This window comes from Rhinichthys klamathensis, unplaced genomic scaffold (assembly GCF_029890125.1).
Source record: "Rhinichthys klamathensis goyatoka isolate OS25496 unplaced genomic scaffold, OSU_Roscu_1.1 h1tg000196l_1, whole genome shotgun sequence".
In the NCBI taxonomy this organism is placed as follows: domain Eukaryota; kingdom Metazoa; phylum Chordata; class Actinopteri; order Cypriniformes; family Leuciscidae; genus Rhinichthys; species Rhinichthys klamathensis.
This window is the reverse complement of record NW_026606722.1, coordinates 239943-259750: the sequence shown is the minus strand read 5'-3', so window position 1 is coordinate 259750 and position 19808 is coordinate 239943. Positions and strand designations below refer to the sequence as shown.

Here is a 19808-nt window from a genome sequence, read left to right as displayed (position 1 = left end):
CATTTATTACTCTTTGTTCATATTAATTTCAACATTTACTAATACTTTATTAAAATCTTGTTAACATTAGTTATTGAACTGTGAACTAACATGAACAAACAATAAACATGGATTAATATATGGATTAATAAATACAGTAACAAATGTATTGCTCATCATGGTTAGTTCATGTTAGAATACATGAACTAATGTTAACTAATGAAACTTATTGTAAAGTATAACCATAATTGTTTCTAGCTACAGAACATCAACCAGCTTTAATAGAGTATGTAATTTTAAATGCAGACCCCAAATGCCTCGTATTCTCGCACGAGTTGAACCCTCCACACAACACCAGAGATGTTACCAGTTTGTTTACGGTTGAATTTGACACAACGAATCACAGCCGGCATCATTTCTTCCTGCCTCTACACATCTTGTTTCCTACTAAGGCTGCATTAGCTGGCAGGTTGGTGTAGCATCACCCTTGAGACCTGCCCACTCTCATTCACAGCACACCATTCCTGCACATGAATGATTCGAAGCTCGCTTTTCCGCTCCTGATTCATCAGCATGTAGGAGGCTTCCAGAATCGCTTACCACTCTTAAGTTGTGCTCCGGCATTGTCGTGCAGAAATTAGCCTTCTATTTTTAGACTGATATCTGCAGTGTTTGTGTTGGAGGATGCTGGATGCAGTTTGGAGGCACGGTGGGGCACGTTACACCGCTGGCTGCTGCCACTGCGGATTCTTCACGCCACATTACCCAAGCCAGTAGCAGGCCTGCTTCCTAGATGACTAAATCTGAAGCAGCATTAAGGGTGCGAAAATAACCCTCTGACAGACTCAAAACGCATCCAGACAAAGAGCGCATGTAGTGTCTAGCGTCAAACGGTGACCCCTTTTTGGACGGAATGAGCATTTTGTACAGATTGACAATAGATGTGTCTGTTGAAGCCACAAGATTTCAACTCGTGTTTAATAGCTGAATAACTACATAACTCGATGTTACCATGGAAACACAAGTGACAAACTATCCCTACTGTCTCAAACTACTCACATACAGTGTTTGTATATACACTACCGTTCAAAAGTTTGGGGTCGGTACGATTTTAAATACTTTTAAAAGAATTCTCTTCTGCTAACCATGGCTGCGCTTATTTGATTAAAAATACAACAAAAATCAGTTGTAGTATTAAATATTATTCCAGTGTAAATCAGCTGTTTTCTGTGTGAATATATAGTAAAGTGCAGTTTAAAACATTACAATGTTTTCTATTTTAATATGTTTTACATTTTAATTTATTCCTGTTTAAGGTTGTCACGGTACCAGCATTTCTGTAGTTGGTGCCGGTACCAGTAAAATTTAGCGGTTCTCGGTACCAATTTTGGTATCTGATCAAAAACAGTTGAATTAAGTACTTTGTAATTTTGGTTATCACTGTCAGCCATTGCAGTTTCTGATGTATTCGCACATTTAAGTACGGCTGTCAATCCAGAAACTTTGCAGTGTACTTAGCAGCATAAAAAACTAAACTTTAGGCCTGTGAGAAATCCGAAAAGAAATCGCCACCTGGATTGTAAAGGATTGTATTTCGCGCATGCCCACGACATCACACCATCAGTGTTGCCAACTTAGCGCCTTTGTCGCTATTTTTAGCGACTTTTCAGACCCCTTTAGCGACATTTTTTCAAAAAAGCGACTAGCGACAATTTTAGCGACTTTTTGGACAAACCTCAGTAACCTCCAAATGTTGCCAGTACTGTCCTGCTAGTGCGAGGTCTTGCTTTCTCCCTCCCGTCACTCTCGCTGCGTCTCCCCTGTTCTGTGAATGGCTGAGAGGAGCGCACGGCCGCTGACAGACGCGAATGAGCAGTGTTTTTCCACAGACTTATCACTTATCTGCTTTTCTTTTGTTTTATATTTAAAGATTTTAGTTTGACCATTTTAATTTTATTTCGTTTCTTGTGCTTATTATTACTTGTAACACTCACTATCACAGAGCTTAGTTCATCCGGTTCCCTAACTCTCTCAATTCAGATAATGTTCCACATAGGCCTATTAAAATTTTAATCATTCACTATATTATAGCTACTCGTTCTATTGTACGACAACAAAAAAATAGGAAATGAGAACAGCTTTATTTGACATTCGGCTATATTATATTAAATACAGCATTAATTTAGAGAGAAAACACACTAGGCCGACAGAACGCAAGTACGACGCGATGACGTCATTAATATGCTAATTGACGTATGGCATCATCTAGCGACATTTAGCGACTTTTAGGGAAGGCCTTAGCTACTTTCCTTTGAAAATAGTTGGCAACACTGCACACCATATGGTAGAACTCCTCATTCTGAGCAACTTTGCCTCTAGGACCACCGCTGTCAATCGGATCGAATCGTTCGTTAAATATTGATGATTATTTAAAAAGCCTACTTTCGTGAACTAGTCCTAGCTCAACCTGGATTTTAACTGGTAAAAATCGTTAAAATACACATATTTCCTTAGTGAATTGCCTGTTTTTGCTGTAAATGGTATTTTCCATCTAGGTGGTTACAGCCTTGCTTAATAAAACATAAACATTTAACGCATGTGCTTAAAGGGCTTGAACCCCGATAATTGCTCCTTGTTGCTATTTTTTCTTATAGTTTTTGTTGCTTATTATTTTTTTGTGAAATGCCTCCAGAGTCTGGAACCAAGGCCGTTAAAAATCTAGTCACTGTTGCATTTTTGTTGAGATGTCAGAGGAAGTCAATCGGCTTATTTTTGGACTGGCATTTTTGACACTTTGTGTTAAGACAAAGGTGAGATTACTGCAAGAAGAAGGAAGAATGGGAAACGTTGCAAGCCTGATTCAAACTTTCATTAGTCACTTAAGCTTCACAGCTTAAAAGCATGTACTTTCCGCTAGGCTGCAAATCAAATACACAAGCAATTCATTTGGCCTCAATGTTTGAGGTTTATCAGGGTGAAAGAGCTCTCCCTGGTGGTCACAGGGTCATCCCTGTGCAAGGAATGGCTTTAGTGCATCCAAGCCAAATGTCAGAGCTGACGCGGATCAGGGACATGTAAATGAGGTAGCTAATTGCCTCCATTGGATTTTAAAATCAAAGCTCGGTACACTGAGCTGCAAACGGAGCAGTGGAGAAAATTAAACTTCCCCAGCGAGTGACAATCAATGTAAAATGAACAGAATGCAAAGCAAGCACTGTTTCTTTCTCTTCCACTTTAGCAGATCATTATTCTATCTCAAATGCTGCGGGAATGTGTTGTTCTGGCCAGTGAGGAAATTCAACATTGATTTACTGCATCAATAAGCCGATCGCATTCATTAATTTCAACAGGTAATAAAGCTAATATTTGCTTTTCCACTCTGTACTGTAAAATATTGCCACGATTTTGCAACATTTAACAGGATTTACTGGGGGGAAAAAGTGCTTTTATGTAAGATAATAGTGTTTCGTTTGACGTCACTGTTGTAGTGATTAGTGTTCATTTTTGCTGTGAACTAATTTACTTTTTTTATTTTCTCCAAGCCAGTGTTACAGAACACAATCTATTATTTTAACCATTTTCGATACACTGTTCTGTTACATTTTGTTCCTTATATAAGAATGCTTTGCAAATTAATGCATGAACGCACCAAGGAGAAAACGTCCAGTTACAGATTTCAGTGCATTATATATTGTCTAAAATTGCTTATTCATTTCTATGGTAAGCCATGATTCCCATGCACTCACCAGCACTTCAGCTGCATGTGGACGTGTCTCAATGGAAATAACTTGTGTAAGAGCTCTCAGAGTGAGTGACATCGGATCAGGCCCTCTGAAGATGACCCTGATAAGGCTGAGTTGAGATGTAACTGTGATACAGCATTGCTGGAGAGACTCTGTCCCTCCGAAAGACCCTGTGAGATCACATGAGATCAGACGTTAATAGAGACCGCTGTGGAAAAACAGCAAGTTACTGATACCTGTGTTGAGCCATCAAAGCTGTGGGAAATATTCAGAGTATTTAGTTTAGCATCTCTGAGTGCAGTCTGAGCAAATATGAGAGAATTAATTTCCCTTAACACCTCCGAATCAATAAGTTATTGCTTTTAATGTTTATTCTCTGCAACCTTGCATCTTCTGCATGCAGCAATAATTTAGTAAAAGTAATAATACCCTGTTTCCAAAATATTGGGAAAGCGAGAACCCAATTCAATAGTGTGAGAACTAGGGGTGTAACGGTTCACAAAATTCACGGTTCGGTTCGATACGGTACATTTTCGATACAGCAAAAAGAAAGAAATGCCAGAGAAATTTCCTTGATTTAAGTTTTTTAATTATACTTTTATTAAAACTAACATCATAAAGTATGATATTTTTTTTACTTTGAGCAATGATGGAGCTATACTTGACTTTTCTTAGGAGCATATAAAACAAAACAGCTCCTTGGACAAAATGAAATGTAATATTGTAGTAGTTATAAACAAAGGTTTATTTTAGTTCAGATTAACATTTGAGGGCAGCAATCATAATATCAAAATTAAACCGACGTAATGTCACTTGAAAGCATTATAGCCGACTATTCCTGCCAAACTTCCATGGTTACAGTGAGTAGGGTTACTACAGTAAACCCATGGTGAATGTTGCTGATCTGTGGACACTGGATAGTTCATTTATGGCACAATGTCTCTTCCTGTTTGATCCGTTAATAACGGAGAAATGTGAATGTTTCTCACTAGATCTCGCAGCGATGTTATTACTTCAGTGGCGAATTCAAATGCTTTCTTTACTGGATTTCGCTGTGTAGTAACAGTGCTGATGATTAAGATCGGCTCGCGCTGCATTGGTCCAAACTGATAAACGGTCCGTCAACCACACAATAACGAGTAGCTCAGTTTCGTTCCGCTTACATTACATTTGCCATTTGGTGTTGGGCAATGTTGTGGTCACGCCAGCGTCTCTTACATTATGAGCGCGCTTGCCACGCGCGACGCGCCTACATTTAAAATAATGAAATGTTGGTCGGCAGGAAAAATGGTCCTACGAACAGTTCGGTTAAAAAATGCATACCGAAAACCGGTTCAATACGAATACGTGTATCGTTACACCCCTAGTGAGAATGTATGCGCATGTACACATCTGCAGCGCGCGCCCAGAAAGCCGCTTCTCAGATGGTGGGCAAATGCTGAATTGAGCTCTCTTCCACGTATCCTTCGGCTTGAATGGACATATTCACGCACAATTACATTAAAAACAATGCCGGACTCGGTGAGAATAGTAAACATGTTCTATATCTTCAGTGAACATAGTTGAGAAATAAAACATGTGTAATCCCGATATAGTATCTGCGGTCAGATGAGATGTTGTCAGTGTAATTATCGTAATTTGTTACGAAATAAAAAGTCTCTCACCTAAAAAAAAATAACTTCCCTGTCCTGTTAGACGTTATTCTGTATTTGTAGCGCTCACTCTTCAATTGCACGCTCGTGCTGCTTATCACTCCACTAAAGAAAGTTGTAAATTAGTAAGTCATGAAATAAAAGTACCAATATATCACATAACTGGTAGGCTACGTAACGTGTTAGCTGGGCCTGGGAAGGATTTGCATGCAAGTATGATGTTCATTCTATTCATGAGCAGTTTCCATGTTTAATTAACAGTTCATGTTAGTATTGTGCATTTATAGTGACCGTCATTTCCATAACCCCAAAATGCCATGTTTTTTTTTTCACTTTGTATTATTTTGTATATTAAATGACTGTGGTGGCTACCAACTAATTAACTAGCCTGCTAATTGGCACTAATTATGCAGCTGTCTATTTAATGCCATAAGTACTTGTAAGTGTTAACTCTAAGTATCCCCTGTGAAACAATTGAATTTATAATGGAGATTTTCAACATTACAAATAATCTCAGAACATGCAGACTTCATACTGCATTCATGTCACGGAAACCTCAGTTTTGCGATACATTGATTTTAACTAAGCTATAGGTATTCTTAGGCACAATACAAATTTGTGGTGACATCCAATCTGAATTTAAAATCTATGATTTAATTGCTCCCTAAACGTGATTTGCTAGGCATTCATTGTATCATGGCTAAAAACCTCCTTCACAATAACCTTCTCTTGCCCTCTCCATCGCAGTTTTATCTTAAGCTTTCCTTTTCTTTTTCCTTTCTCTCCCTCTGTCACTCCCACAGCCATCTCGTACTCCTCTGCTTTCTTCCCATCCTGTTTTCACTTGTTCTCTCTCCTCCTTTTCCTTTCTGTCTCTGTAATTTGCTCAGAGGGGAGCTGACAGTGAGTTCTGATACATCCTTTGGCAAGCTGAAATTCTAGGGGAAGAGAACAGTTAGCATGAAAGAAACAAGCCCTCGCAGATTTATGAAGACATTCGCCATTGTTCTTCCTTTACTGCAGGGTAATTTGCAAATAGCAATGTCACACTTCAAATGTTGGATACGGAAATAAGCCTCCTCTGCCAAGAGGCACTAGGACTCGAATCATGAAAAAACACTTGAGGACCCATCAGCAGGACATTTGGAGAGAAGAATGTAGGGAATCTAGTGTCTCTTAAAGGGTTACATCAAACACATCAATGCAGCACTCTCTGATTCCTTAATTCAGACAAGATGTGAGGTGAAAGCGAAGGGTCTTTGGTAGGGTTCGCCAACGCCAACGTTCATGGTCTGCTGCTTCACTTTAGCACTCTGACAAAGCTCCCACAATCCCACTCTGTCCGCCTCTACCTCAGAAAGACACTTCACGGAAATCTTGGTTTTAACTCTGACAGAACTTTCTTAGAAGGACCAATTGTAATGTGTATTGTTACTGTAAGCATTATTGTTTGTTAGGGATGCACTTTAAATGTTCATTTTTAATGTTATCGGCCTGATAACAAAAATTGGCTGATATATTAAAGCCGATATACAATGGATTATGACCTTCAGCTGGGACACTTCAGATGCGCACTGTTCTCCATGATGGTTTTGAATTGCTTGAAATATGATTGGAATCACTTCAATAAAGGAAAGTGCAACATGTGCATATAGGCTACTTAAAATTATAATGGGAACATTATAATTGTGCTTGGGTCATGGCTGTTAATGGTGAGACTTTTGTTTTTTAATCAGTTTTTTAAAAAATTATATAAAAATTTGGATTTAGATTTATCGGCCAATGTATCAGTTATCGGCTTTCAAATATAAAGAATTATCGGTCATCAGCCAAAATGTTCATATCGGTGCATCCCTATTGTAAATTATCGCATCTTTTATGTTTTTCTGAAAGACTAATTCGATGATTTTTCCACCTCCCGAAAAGATCCCTGTTAACTTGGTATGTGCCCAATCAACATTGAATTATTAAAAACAAATAAATGTGTTTGTTTTGTGTCTCTTGTTTTCAGCTCGTGAGGAGAATGTGGCGACGTTCCGGGGTTCGGAATACTTCTGCTATGACTTGTCTCAGAATCCAATCCAGAGTAGCAGTGATGAGATCACTCTGTCCTTCAAAACCTGGCAGCGCAACGGTCTCATCCTCCACACGGGCAAGTCGGCGGACTACGTGAACCTAGCGCTGAAGGACGGCGCCGTTTCTCTGGTCATCAACCTGGGCTCCGGGGCCTTCGAGGCGATCGTTGAGCCTGTCAACGGAAAGTTCAATGACAACGCCTGGCATGACATCAAAGTGACACGCAACCTGAGACAGGTAATCACGAGACCACAGCCACTCTCGAGACTACTCACAGATAGCTGGAGAACTAGTTCATGCTTTAGCTCACATGTATTTATGTAGCATTTGCTTTGAAATCAGATAATACTATTGGAACTACTCGATTAAGACATTGCATTGTAATTCGTTAACTTGTTTTCTAATAATGGATGGGTATGTTCTTATTTTCTTCCTCTGTTTTCAAATCTTGAAGTCTTCTATCTCTGTTACTTGACGTGGTTTACCCTTAAGGGCTTCTGAAATCTTAAGCTTGACTTCAAATCCTTTCAGTCTATGCTCCGAAGCTCTACAAGTGTCAGCAAACCTTCAAAGTTTTAGCTTAGATACTGTATCACCTTGAAACTCTGTAGGCAGTGGACGACAGTAATTTTCAATACATTTACATCTGGTACGCAGCTACAACAGCTTCGCAGTGAATCCTTAATGCATTTATTCACTCAAGAGATACGGGCCTCATTTATAAAGATGCACCTAATCGGTTTACAATAATTTCAATTTGAAATCAACTTTCAAAAAAGAGCTTTTAGTTGTTTCATCCAGCTGGTTAGGACACAATGTAATACATGCTCATTCTTTTTATGCTATTCCCTTCTGCAAAATATTTGTCGTAATATTAGACAAAAATCGTTCTCCTCCTTGATCTTAAAATGTTTGAGCAGAATCAGAATACACATTGCATGTTAACATATTGACTACTGAAAAAAATTGTAATTAAGGTATTAAATGTGCAAATAATAATCCCCAGAGGTCTCGTAAACCAAAAATATTTCGTCATTGAAGGAATTTTCTTAGCAGTGACGGAAAAATCTGAAAGTTGTCCATCATTTTGACAGATTACACTGAGGCTGATGTATTGTAACTTGTAATTCATGTTTATTTCATTCTGTAACGTGGAAGTAAAGAGGAAGGAATTGATTCACTCGCGCCACATTAAAGAGCGTCAAAACAGTATTAATTGTTTGAATTTTGTGATAAAATGGACACAATTTGAAAGTTGAGACTTTGTTTCATATCAAAAGTAACAAAGCACAAAGCTTATTGTGTTTTTTTGATCAAACATTCATGATGAAACCTGAAAAGTATGCTTGCCTATATGCTTGTCCTGTAAGTTTGTGAATAAAAATGAAAATGTGAACAAAAACAGAGCCTATTAAATGGCTTATCATTAAAATATAAAAGTTAAAATGACAGGTTATAACAGATTACGACGGCATTTTTACAATGCGGCACTCTAACGCGACCTCTGATAATACTAGAATTATTGTGTTAACATTTAATATTTTTATTAAATAAACATTGTCAGTTTTCCTTTTTAAAATAAATAGCCTTTCTAACTCAGATTTGTTTCTGTTTTGAAATCCATGGAATTGTCAATGGCATTGGATAGTACGTGGGTTTTATAAATGAAGCCCCTACCCAGATAGCATGTATGTAATCATTGAAACAATGTTGAGTCAGTGTTGATGCGTCAACGCTAATTGCATTGAATTAACGTTACAAAGTGATGTTGCTTTAGTATCACTCTTGCACCCTCAGTTAATGGTGAAGCAATGTTGAGATTTCAACCAAAAATCAATGGTAAATAGTATTGATTCAACATTACTAAGTGATATTTTATCAACATCACTTTTGCACCCTCAGTTAATGTTGAAACAATGGTGAACAAAAAAATCAATGCTAGCTAATGCTATTGAATCAACATTACACTATGATTGATTCTACATCATTGATGTGGATTGAATCAATTTTGATATTAACAAAAATAAACAATGGGAATAATCAACGTTACACTATGATGTTGAATCTGCATCACTGCTGTTGAATCAACACTGAAAATAACAAATATAATCAATGGTAATATGGTTTGATCAATGTTACAATGTGATGTTGATTCTAAATCACTGAAAATACAACTGAAAAGGAAAGTCAAACAATGTTGCCATCTGATGTACCAAGCTAATGTTGAAACAACATTAATATTTCAACTATACACTTCAATGGTGCGTCAGCAGATTCGTGATCATTTCAAAGTTTTTAGGAAAACCTTTTCAAATAAAAATGACACCTTTCCAGCAGTTGAGTCGATTTATTTTATTAAATCAATCAATGACAAAAATATAATAAAAGATCATTCTTTAAAAAAGAAAAGGGGAGAAATAGGACAAAAGCATTTCAACCTTTAAAAATTAAATTGCTTCAGAAGTCTGATGTCATCACTACAGGTGGTTCAGCGGTTCAGGTTTTTAAAAATGTGTCTTACATCATGCCTCTTTTCCTTTGGGTTCTCTGAAATCTGAAAAAGAAAGCATGATGTTACTTAAGAACAAGTCAATTCAGTTGTCATGCATAGTCACAATCAAGAATATTAATATACTAAACACAATATGATTCACTTTTTTTTTTTTAAAGTTGCTGAACACAAAATATTTTAACTACGATTATAGTATTGTTAAATTATGTTTATTTAGCTAAAATCTATTAATGTTTCAATATGAGAAGAAAGCACTATGGCAGGGGTGTCCGATTGTATCTCCAGTCCTAATTAAACACACCTGAGGCAGCTAATCAAGGTCATCAGGGTCAATGAGAACATCCAGCCAGGTGTGCTGGAGCTAAACTCTTCATGAAGAGGAACAAACACCTCTGGGCTTTAGCCATTAACTATATCTCAGTTCATTTTCTGTGAAACTACATAGCATTCAAGTAACACGTTTATATTGTCGAATAAAAGAGCTTAGGTTTTTTCAATGAAAATTTCTTCCAAAGAATAGTTCACCACAAAACCTTTTTCTTTTTAAATTCGATGAAAATTCTGTCATCGTTTACTCACCCTCAAGTTGTTCCAAACCTGTATGGTTTTCTTTCTTCTGTTAAACATTAAAGACAATATTTTAAAGAATGTTGGTAACCAGAAAGTTAACGGTGGCCATTAATTTCCATAGTAGGAAAAAAAATACCATGACAATGGCTACCATCAACTCTCTGGTTACGAACATTCTTCACTCTTATCTTCTTTTGTCTTCAGCAGAAGAAAGAAATTCATACAGGTTTGGAACAACTTGAGGGGGAATAAATGATGACAGGATTTTCATTTCGGGCTGAACTATCCCTTTGAAGCTGCAGATTCAGCTTATGTAGACCTTAATCTCTTTAAATATCACAAAATAGCCATCTGGTCACTTTCTCAATAAACACAAGATGTTTTATTGTGATTGTGTTTCAGTGGAAACAAGCTAAACTGAATGGAAATCAGTTACATTTCTCAAATTTAATACAGATTCATGAATATAAATGATTACCTGAATAAGCAGCGATAAGTCCCAGGTCAGGTGATTATGCTGTCGACAACAACTCAATGTATAATCAATGTCAGCATTATCAGGAGGGTGCTTCTCTTTTTTTTTTTTTTTTTTTTATTGTCCATCTTCATCCGCCTTCACTCCTATTAAAGTAGCAATGTGCTCTGCAACTGACGGATGCAAGACATGGGCTATGTTTGCAGAGTAACATTCTTGCTCATGTTCATGTCTCCTGCACTGTAAGAAATCTGTTAAATGACGTTAGAACTTTATTCAGGAAATTCCTAATCAACTTTACTAAAGCAAGATGCATTTTTTAAGAATGTAGAAAAATAGATGCTTTATTCAAACACTTTAATAACATTTTAATGTATCTAATTACCGTCAGTAACAACACAAAGCAAACGCAAATAAGCACGCAAAACAAAGGAACGAGAAATAAGGTAGATGCACCATTGAAACTGTGCTAGAGAAGTCATGTATATATGTCAGGTGCTTCAGCAAACAAGACTTCTGTATAGGATGCACCTGTGTTTTCTCTCTAATGAGGAAGCATCAATTAGACTACTAAGAAGTGCACATGCAAAACCAAATGGGCGTTTACCAATCAGTGGCCAATTTCAAACTACAATAAACAGGCTTGTTCGACTTGAACCGGCACGGCACAGGGGTGCGTTTCCCGTACAACGACGTAACTCGCTGCTTCATTACCAGAGTACGATGCATCGTTGAAGAACTCAACTAGCTAGTCACGACTGTTTCCCGAAACCATATTGTCGCAAATTGGTAGTTCAACCACGTTGGTTAATGATGTCACACAGGGGGTGGAGTAATAACTACTTTTAATGAATCTGTTTGAGATCGAATTAATGCTAGATGTTTGCTATAAATTACAGACATGTCAATCAAAGGACTATCTCATATTTCTCTTAGTTATTTGCTTTATTTCCATATTCAATCAATTGGCTCGTTCTTACGTAGTAGAGCATGTTCGCACATGCACACTCTTAAAAAAACGGTGCTTAAAACCTATTGACAAACTGAAAGGCGTAAAGGACATGTGTATGTCTTCTAAATAAAATAAACTGATTGTCCTGAATGTCAGTTTGCTTATTTTGCTCAAGATAAGGATTTATTAAGTCCACATGTTATAAAAACAAGAAACTCTGCTTCTAAGCACAGGTCGAGAGCTGTCGTTCCAAACACACAACTTTGCGATGGTGTTCGCGAATATTCGTCGGAACGATGGTTTTGGGAAACACTGACTTGTTGAACTATGTTGATAACGATGGAACTTGCGACCATTGTTGGCTAACGATGCTTTTGGGAAACGCACCCCAGATCGATCGGTTTTTGACATCAAAGTACCGCGAGAGCGATAAAAAAGCGTACGAACCGTTAGCTCTCTAATCACTCTCCCGGTGCTTTGATGTCATAATCCGATCGGTCTGTGCAGCGCCGGTTCAAGTCGAACAAGCCTAATGGTTTCTAAAATCATGCCCCCAGTGGATTAGAGCAAATCTGGTAAAGCGGTTGAAAAAGCCCATTGTGGTTTGAAAACCTCCCACTGATTGAGAAACACCCACTAGTGTTCTGCAGATATACATGCCTGAATGATCATCAACTACAAATCACTGTTAGGTCAATGTCACTGTGTGTGCCAGTGCCACCCATGTGTGCTGTTTGGCTTTCATCTAAATTTCAATGCTAATCCTTAAACATTTAGATGTCAATCTCAAACAAAATTATGGTTTGGATCAAACCTCAACATTGTATCAATGTCACCATGCTATCTGGGTAGTGTTTCTCTTGTACATGAAGCCTTCGATTAATCAGCATCAGTAAGAGTGTTTGTATCTGCTGGCCAGCCGTATGTTCACGGATTCAGTGCGAGTCTTCAGTGAGACCATGCTTGATTTGTTTGGCTGACCTTAAACTTCACTGGCAGGTGAGGCAGATTTATATGGAGTGAAAATATGAGGGCTTGACAAGTAAGTGCTTTTTTTCATGTCACTACTTTGTTCAGACTGGTAAAAAATATAGTACATCCCTCATGTGATGTTTTCAGACGAGTGTACGAGCTGATAGACTGAAGGAGCTCTCTCTCTCTCTCTCTCTCTCTCTCTCTCTCTCTCTCTCTCTCTCTCTCTCTCTCTCTCTCTCTCTCTCTCTCTCTCCTTCATCGCTGTTTTAAAGAATGGTGGGGACAGTTGGGAGTTGGGGGGGGGGGGGGGGGGGTGCACAGACATTCTGGTTTAATGTCTAAAAATTGTGAAGCCTTAGGTCATGAATGATATTTAGATTATAGACTAATAATTTAATAATGCCTGTTACGCTTTAAAAAAGTTTCTGTCAGGGATAGACTAAACCTTTAGAAAATAGAGCTTGCTGGGGCCAGTGAATAAATTTACTTTATAATAGGTTTTAATAGGTCTATATTTTAAAGACCTTATTAAGAACCCAATCAATTTTACAAATTAATTTAAATATGTAAATATAAAAATTCTATACTTATTATTCATAAAAAAAACCTGAATTCACTATAACTCATCTGTGAAATTCAAGAAATGTGCGCCATCATACTACCACGAATTAAATTGGGCAGTTTATTAATCAGTCCATGTTAGGGGTGTAACAATATATCGTGTCACAATGTATCGCAATACAAAAATGCAACAATATGTATCGTGGATAGGGACAATATGTATTGTGTATAGTTAACCCAAAATGAAAATTTCTGTTTTAGTGTCAGTACTACATTAAACTACTATATATAATTTTGAATATAATGTATGAAATGGGGGAATATTTGTGGGTCCTGATAATGCCAAATGTCTTATGTTACCAGTAAAAAGTGGCCTACATTATTTCTATTCATTTCCAGACCCACAATGTAATATCAAATGTACCATTTTAATCAACAGTAAAAAAAAATTGTTAACCTTTTATTATATGTCTTGGAGAATCGCAATAATATCATATCGTGAGTTCAGTATCGTGATATGTATCGAATTGTGACATGAGGGTATCGTTACACCCCTAGTACATGTTGTGTTAAAGTATCTGTTTTCACTGTTAAGAAAAACTGTTTTCATTTTTTTTTTTGTAAATTAATTTAGTAAATGAATTAAAATTGGAAAAAGGTCATGTAACTACCTATTTCACAAAGCAAAGTAGACAAATAGAACATGAAAACATCTCAATACCACACAGAGTTGCTGTGTTTTGAAGTTTGAGGGAGCAATCGTTTTTACAGATCACTTTGAGGACTCAAATTAAGCTACAGAATATTTATTTTGATAAACTTTATCTCTATTTCAGCTGCTGAAACTAGAAACTACAGTGAACCACAAAAAAATGGATATTTTCTAAATGTACTAGCCGCTGATGAGGTTTTTAAGGAGTGTTTACATCAGTCAAATTCTGGAGTTGCATTTTCAAAAGTTAAGCTATTTTTAACATACCAACTTGAAAAGGTAACAATCATGATGTAATGCTCAACAACCCTATGGTGCAATGGCGTGCAAGACTAAAGGTGTAGAGAGTCTTTTATCATGCTAAATGCATAACAGCTAAAGGAGCAAACCACCAGCATGCTTAAAGCTCTGCCACTGAAATCTAGTCAACAATCTACCTAAATAATTGTCTAGTCGGGACCCATGTCGATTGGTCTATTGGTCACATGTCCCTACTATAAATAACACAAATAACAGCTATTATATTCCTCCTCTTTTCTATCTTTCCCTTCCTGTTTCTCACTTGTTGGGAAGAGAGTTTTTGAGACTAACAATATTCATTCATGGGATCATTTTTTATTACTAACTTGTTTCTAACCAAACTAATGTACTAACACCCTGAATCTTCATCATTAATTTCTTTCTCTTTTAATTTCGTCCATTTATTAACAACCGTTTTGTTCACTATTGTTTTGATTTCCTTTCTTCCCCCTTCTTCCTGAAAGCACTCAGGCATTGGACACGCTATGGTAAACAAACTACATTGTCTGGTAGATATCATTCTTATTGTCCTTTTTTTGGTTTGCCGTGTGTCCCTCTCCCTTTCTTTCTTTTTTCTTTGAGTTTCATTCTAGACACTCTTTTCAAAAAATGAGGAAATGGGTTTGTATTACCAGGACTTATCACATTTCCCCCCTTTACCCCCTCTCAAACTTCCCTCCCTTCTTTTACAGTTTTGTTGTTTTTGTTTGTTTTATTTATCAGGCTGGTTTTTACGTCCTCACGTTAACGTTACGTAGAGATTCACATCCTCACTGGGACTCTCACAGGAACTAGTAAAGTGTTTTTTTTCTCACCAAGCCTCCACATTTTTTGCGAGGACGGTCGGCAATAACTGACAGAGGATTTCCAAGAATGTCCAGAAGGGAAATTTCCACCCTGCAGAGCCTCCCAAAAATAAACGAACACTCAAGAGAAACCTAAGAACTCTGGGAACTCTGGCAGTTGATACGTCCAACACCAGTCATGGCATGTCCTCATCGCCACCATCTCATCCAGCCTCATGTATCACCACAACTAACACTACATTCAGTTTATCACTCCACTTCCACCCAAGTCCCCTGCGTGTGTATTCTGCACGTTGTTTTCTGTGCCGTGTGTCTTGTTGCCTGGCTTTCCTGCTGCTTTTTTATTTGAAGTTCTGCATGGGTGCTTGCTAATTGGCTGTTGTAGCTTAGCTCCTCCCCCTTTCCACTGAACCAATGAATCATTTCTCATGTTTATTCAGAATGACCTCTTGAAAAAGGATAAAACATTTGATTTTCCCAGTGGTTAATGTCTTCCTTTAATGCATGCATTTTCAAGTTTCAGTATGTGTCTGAATGTGTGTTTATGTGTATGATTGAACTTGTAATATAAAGTAGTTTACCCCCTCCTAAAAGTAAAACAAGTACAAATAATTTGTCCTTGGTTTTAACATTTACTAACCCTAATTAGTAATATTCCAAACCAGATAAGAATTCATTTTTCTTAACCCATCAAAAGATGAAGAAAATATTCATCAGCAATATTTTCTTTACCTGTCCTGTGAACCTATACTAAACTATCACCAATAAAGCTTAACCAGACCAATGGACCAGAGTGTTAGCAGTAAGCAGCCCGTAATGAGGGCAAATCCGAAAAAGAAAGGTTATCGCTCAGGTTAAAAGCACATCTTCAAATGAGTGTCTAATTTGTTTGTCTTTCTATATTGTCATCGTTTCACAGGTTACTATATCAGTGGATGGTATACTGACCACCACAGGATACACGCAGGAGGATTACACTATGCTGGGCTCAGATGATTTCTTCTATGTGGGGGGAAGCCCAAGCACCGCCGACCTGCCTGGATCTCCCGTCAGCAATAATTTCATGGGTTGCCTGAAAGAGGTGGGTCCTATAAGATGTGCATAATTGTGAGTGCACGCAGGAACACACACATGCACACTGTATAATTGGCATCACGAAAAAGCCTTTGGGAGGTTATTGCCTTTAATTTGATTCAGAGACTCTGTTTTTGTACACACAAGTAATGCTTAAAATTGTTTGCATTAGACGAGAAAATATCAAAAACAGTTCTGCTTTAGCAGAACTGACCTCACTTTTAAGCAACTGGTCTCAATGTGGTTTTTGTGAATGTCAGTTTTTGTCAAGTTCAAAAAGGTATCCTAACAGTCTAACCACAGGTAGTTCAACATATTAAAGTGGTCATATAATGCTATTGTAAAAGTTAATTGTTTTTGTTATCGGGTGTAATAGATTAGGATAGAATAGAATATTATAGTGCTCTGATTGGCCAGCTGACCGAGTGCTCTGACTGCTCAAACTCTGCAGACTGGCTCTGACTTTCGGCATATAGCGCCAAGTTGTCCAAGACTGCATATGGGTAAAGGTCTGGGTAAAAATCTGGGTAAAGATCGTGTAATGTATTGCAGCCTTAATAAGTCAACAGACTCACAAACTTGACATAAAAATGGATTTCTTTCGACTGCAGGCAGGTTATTGGCTTATTTTCAGTGAAAGAAAAAAAGAAAGAAAAAAGAAAACAATCCATTGATTTCTAAAGCCACTTTTGTAAAGTCTATTCAATTCTTTCCTCTGCCACAATAATGCAATGTTTTTGAATTGTCTTCATTTGGGGGCTTTTCAGAAAACATTAATTATGATTCATTTGGTAATTTTGAGGCTTGCGCAGCCTCTTGAGGAGAAATCGAAGCAAATGAGTGCAGCACACACAAAGAAACTCCATTAACATTCTGCAGAAAAATGTTTTTGGGGATTTTTTTTATATTTAAGACATATGATACGGTTAAGCAACATCACACGGCCAAGAGTGCTGTATTCCTGAAAACCATTACGACTGTAAATGTGACACTGATTTCATACGACAGTTCAATAAAGAAGTAGTTAATATTAAGACACTTACATTTTAGATGTAATATTGACTGTTTTTGTTATATTGCAGCAGCGAAAATAGTTCCAAAACAATGATCACAGCAGAGCCATCGTGCATCTCATTTCATTATTTAATGATTCAATGTTTTCAACAAAACGGTTGAGTCAAAGATTCAGTGACCCATTTCTTAAACAACTGCCTCATTCTTGAATGAATCAGCCGTTTGATTGAATCATTTGAATGAATGACTCAATGACTCACTCATTGAGATGTTTACTTGCCGCCACCAACTGACGGTTTAGTTTCATGTTTAAAAGTATAAACATGAGTCTCCACAGTACATAAAATATTCATTTTATTTTATTTTATTTTTCGTGTTCGCATTTATGAGGAAAAACGAATCGGTTACCTAACGTAACCTCGGTTCTCTCTAGAAGAGGGAACGAGTATTGCGTAAGCTAGCTTACGCTGCGGGAAAGATTCATCTTTGCTGAGATATTGAAGCCAAAAAATTATTTCATAATTTTGTATCCATACACAACGCAGTTCCTCTGCGGCAGACCTAGAGCGGGCTAGCTAGCAGCTCATTGGTTCGCTCAGAGAGAACTGCTTAACCTGTTAACCTGCAACCCCATTTTTGAAAAATCCCCAGATATGGCATTCCCAAACCGAAACAGATACAGTTCATGAACCCTTTGTACTAAAAGCACAAGTAAGATCTCATTTGAAAGCTGACACCTGGAAGTTTATTGTAAATGTAGAATTAATTATTGTCATAATGAAAAAAAATAGTTATAAATAGCTTCAAAGTTTTGTAAAATTATTATACATTTATTTTTATGAAACATCTTCATGAAAATAAAATTGAAGTTGGCATTGTAGCAATCTAGAAATGCACTGCAGCTAAAGCCACATGTCTGGCCATGTTATATTTAAAATCTGAAGATGATAAGTCTAAAACTCTGTATTTAGTTCAATGTTTTTCAAGATCATGTCATATGACTTTATTTTGATTAGACTGGTGTTTATTGTCATCTTATAAGCATCTATTCAGTCTATTGCCTCTATTGTTTTGTGATGCAAAAACGAGCCCCATTCAGTGTCAGTCTCCCCTGCACATATTCACACCTCTCCAGCCTGTTTATTGCTCTAAATATGCTTTTCTTTTGTCTGCATTATAATCACTAACGACTAGCAATTCACACTGTTTCAATCCCTCATTTCTTTTATAAAAGTTCTCACTTCACAGTGAAACTGTATCAAATGCCCTTTTTGAAAAACGAAACATTTTAGTAAGCATTCTTATTTAGAAAAAAAATCATAAAAATTACACCGAAGTTAGGTAGCAGGTGCTCAGTACTAGCTAGCATGTTAGCTTAGCACACCATCAATACACGACAATTTATGAGAATAAAACTATGTTTGTGCTCCAAACTTACTTTACAGCGCAAGTCGAGTGTTTTTAATAACTTTCTGTAATCTGATTTGGCTTCAGATAAAAAAATCAGATAGAAAATATATTATTTTATTGTATTCTGCACAATTTGAAAGTCTATCTCGATTAGCATTACATTATACATATAATCTATTATTATGAAAATACCTGACATGACTCGAAGAACACAGGTAAATCAAATATCATTGCAATCATGTTTATTGTCTTCAAAACATCTTTATCTGCACTTTACAGCGATCTCTGATAGCTTTGTTGTGTCAGGACTTCCTGAATGTCACATGATTATGGCTCTTCTTCATGTGATCCATATATGGACTTTACTGTCCAACAGCGCCCCAGACTTCAGTATGAATTGATAATATACAGTAGATCAGAGTATCCAGCGCTCAAAATGATTACATCGACGCATTTGGGTATAAATTCAATAAATATTATTCTTGTCTATAGAAATCTGATGTAAACTTATGAGAATCTATCAATATTTCTCCAAATCTGCACATGTTTGAGCTAAAAGCCCTGAGGGACGTTGTTTTGTCAAGCGCTGTCATGACGATCGCACGGGAGTTTTTTTCTGAATGAGAGCAGCTGACGCTCATAATTCATATTAAAGGTAACGACTCGTTTTTTAATTTCATAACTCCTGACACAAATTAAGACATAACTGTCACTATAAGTTTCTCAGAATACAATAGTGGTCAAATACTGAAACTTGAGTCTTATATCGTTTTAATGATGTATAGTTTGTCAAGTTAATAACATTAAATATGTAGTAACTTTGAACTATTTAAAAAAAAAACGCTTCAGAGCGCCCACGCACTGGTGACGGTTAACAGGTTAAGCCTATGGGAGAGCGGGGCTGAACCCGCTTCCAATGAGAGGCGCCCGCGCGCTCATTGCGTCATGACCCGCCAGAATGGGCGTGGCCATGGTGTATATAAGGCGCTCTCCCAGG

The 19808-nt window shown here is 37.2% G+C and overlaps 1 protein-coding gene across 1 annotated transcript in view; it reads left to right on the top strand.

The window, feature by feature from the left end:
- The window catches only part of nrxn3b (neurexin 3b), a gene marked incomplete at its 3' end in the record, with an annotated part of 321495 nt that overhangs the window by 70465 nt on the left and 231222 nt on the right, over window positions 1–19808 (top strand). The window contains exons 4-6 of the mRNA XM_056262867.1: window positions 7386–7687; window positions 14972–14995; window positions 16233–16394. Coding sequence (XP_056118842.1) covers window positions 7386–7687; window positions 14972–14995; window positions 16233–16394 — 488 coding nt within the window. The remainder of the gene's footprint in view (window positions 1–7385; window positions 7688–14971; window positions 14996–16232; window positions 16395–19808) is intronic.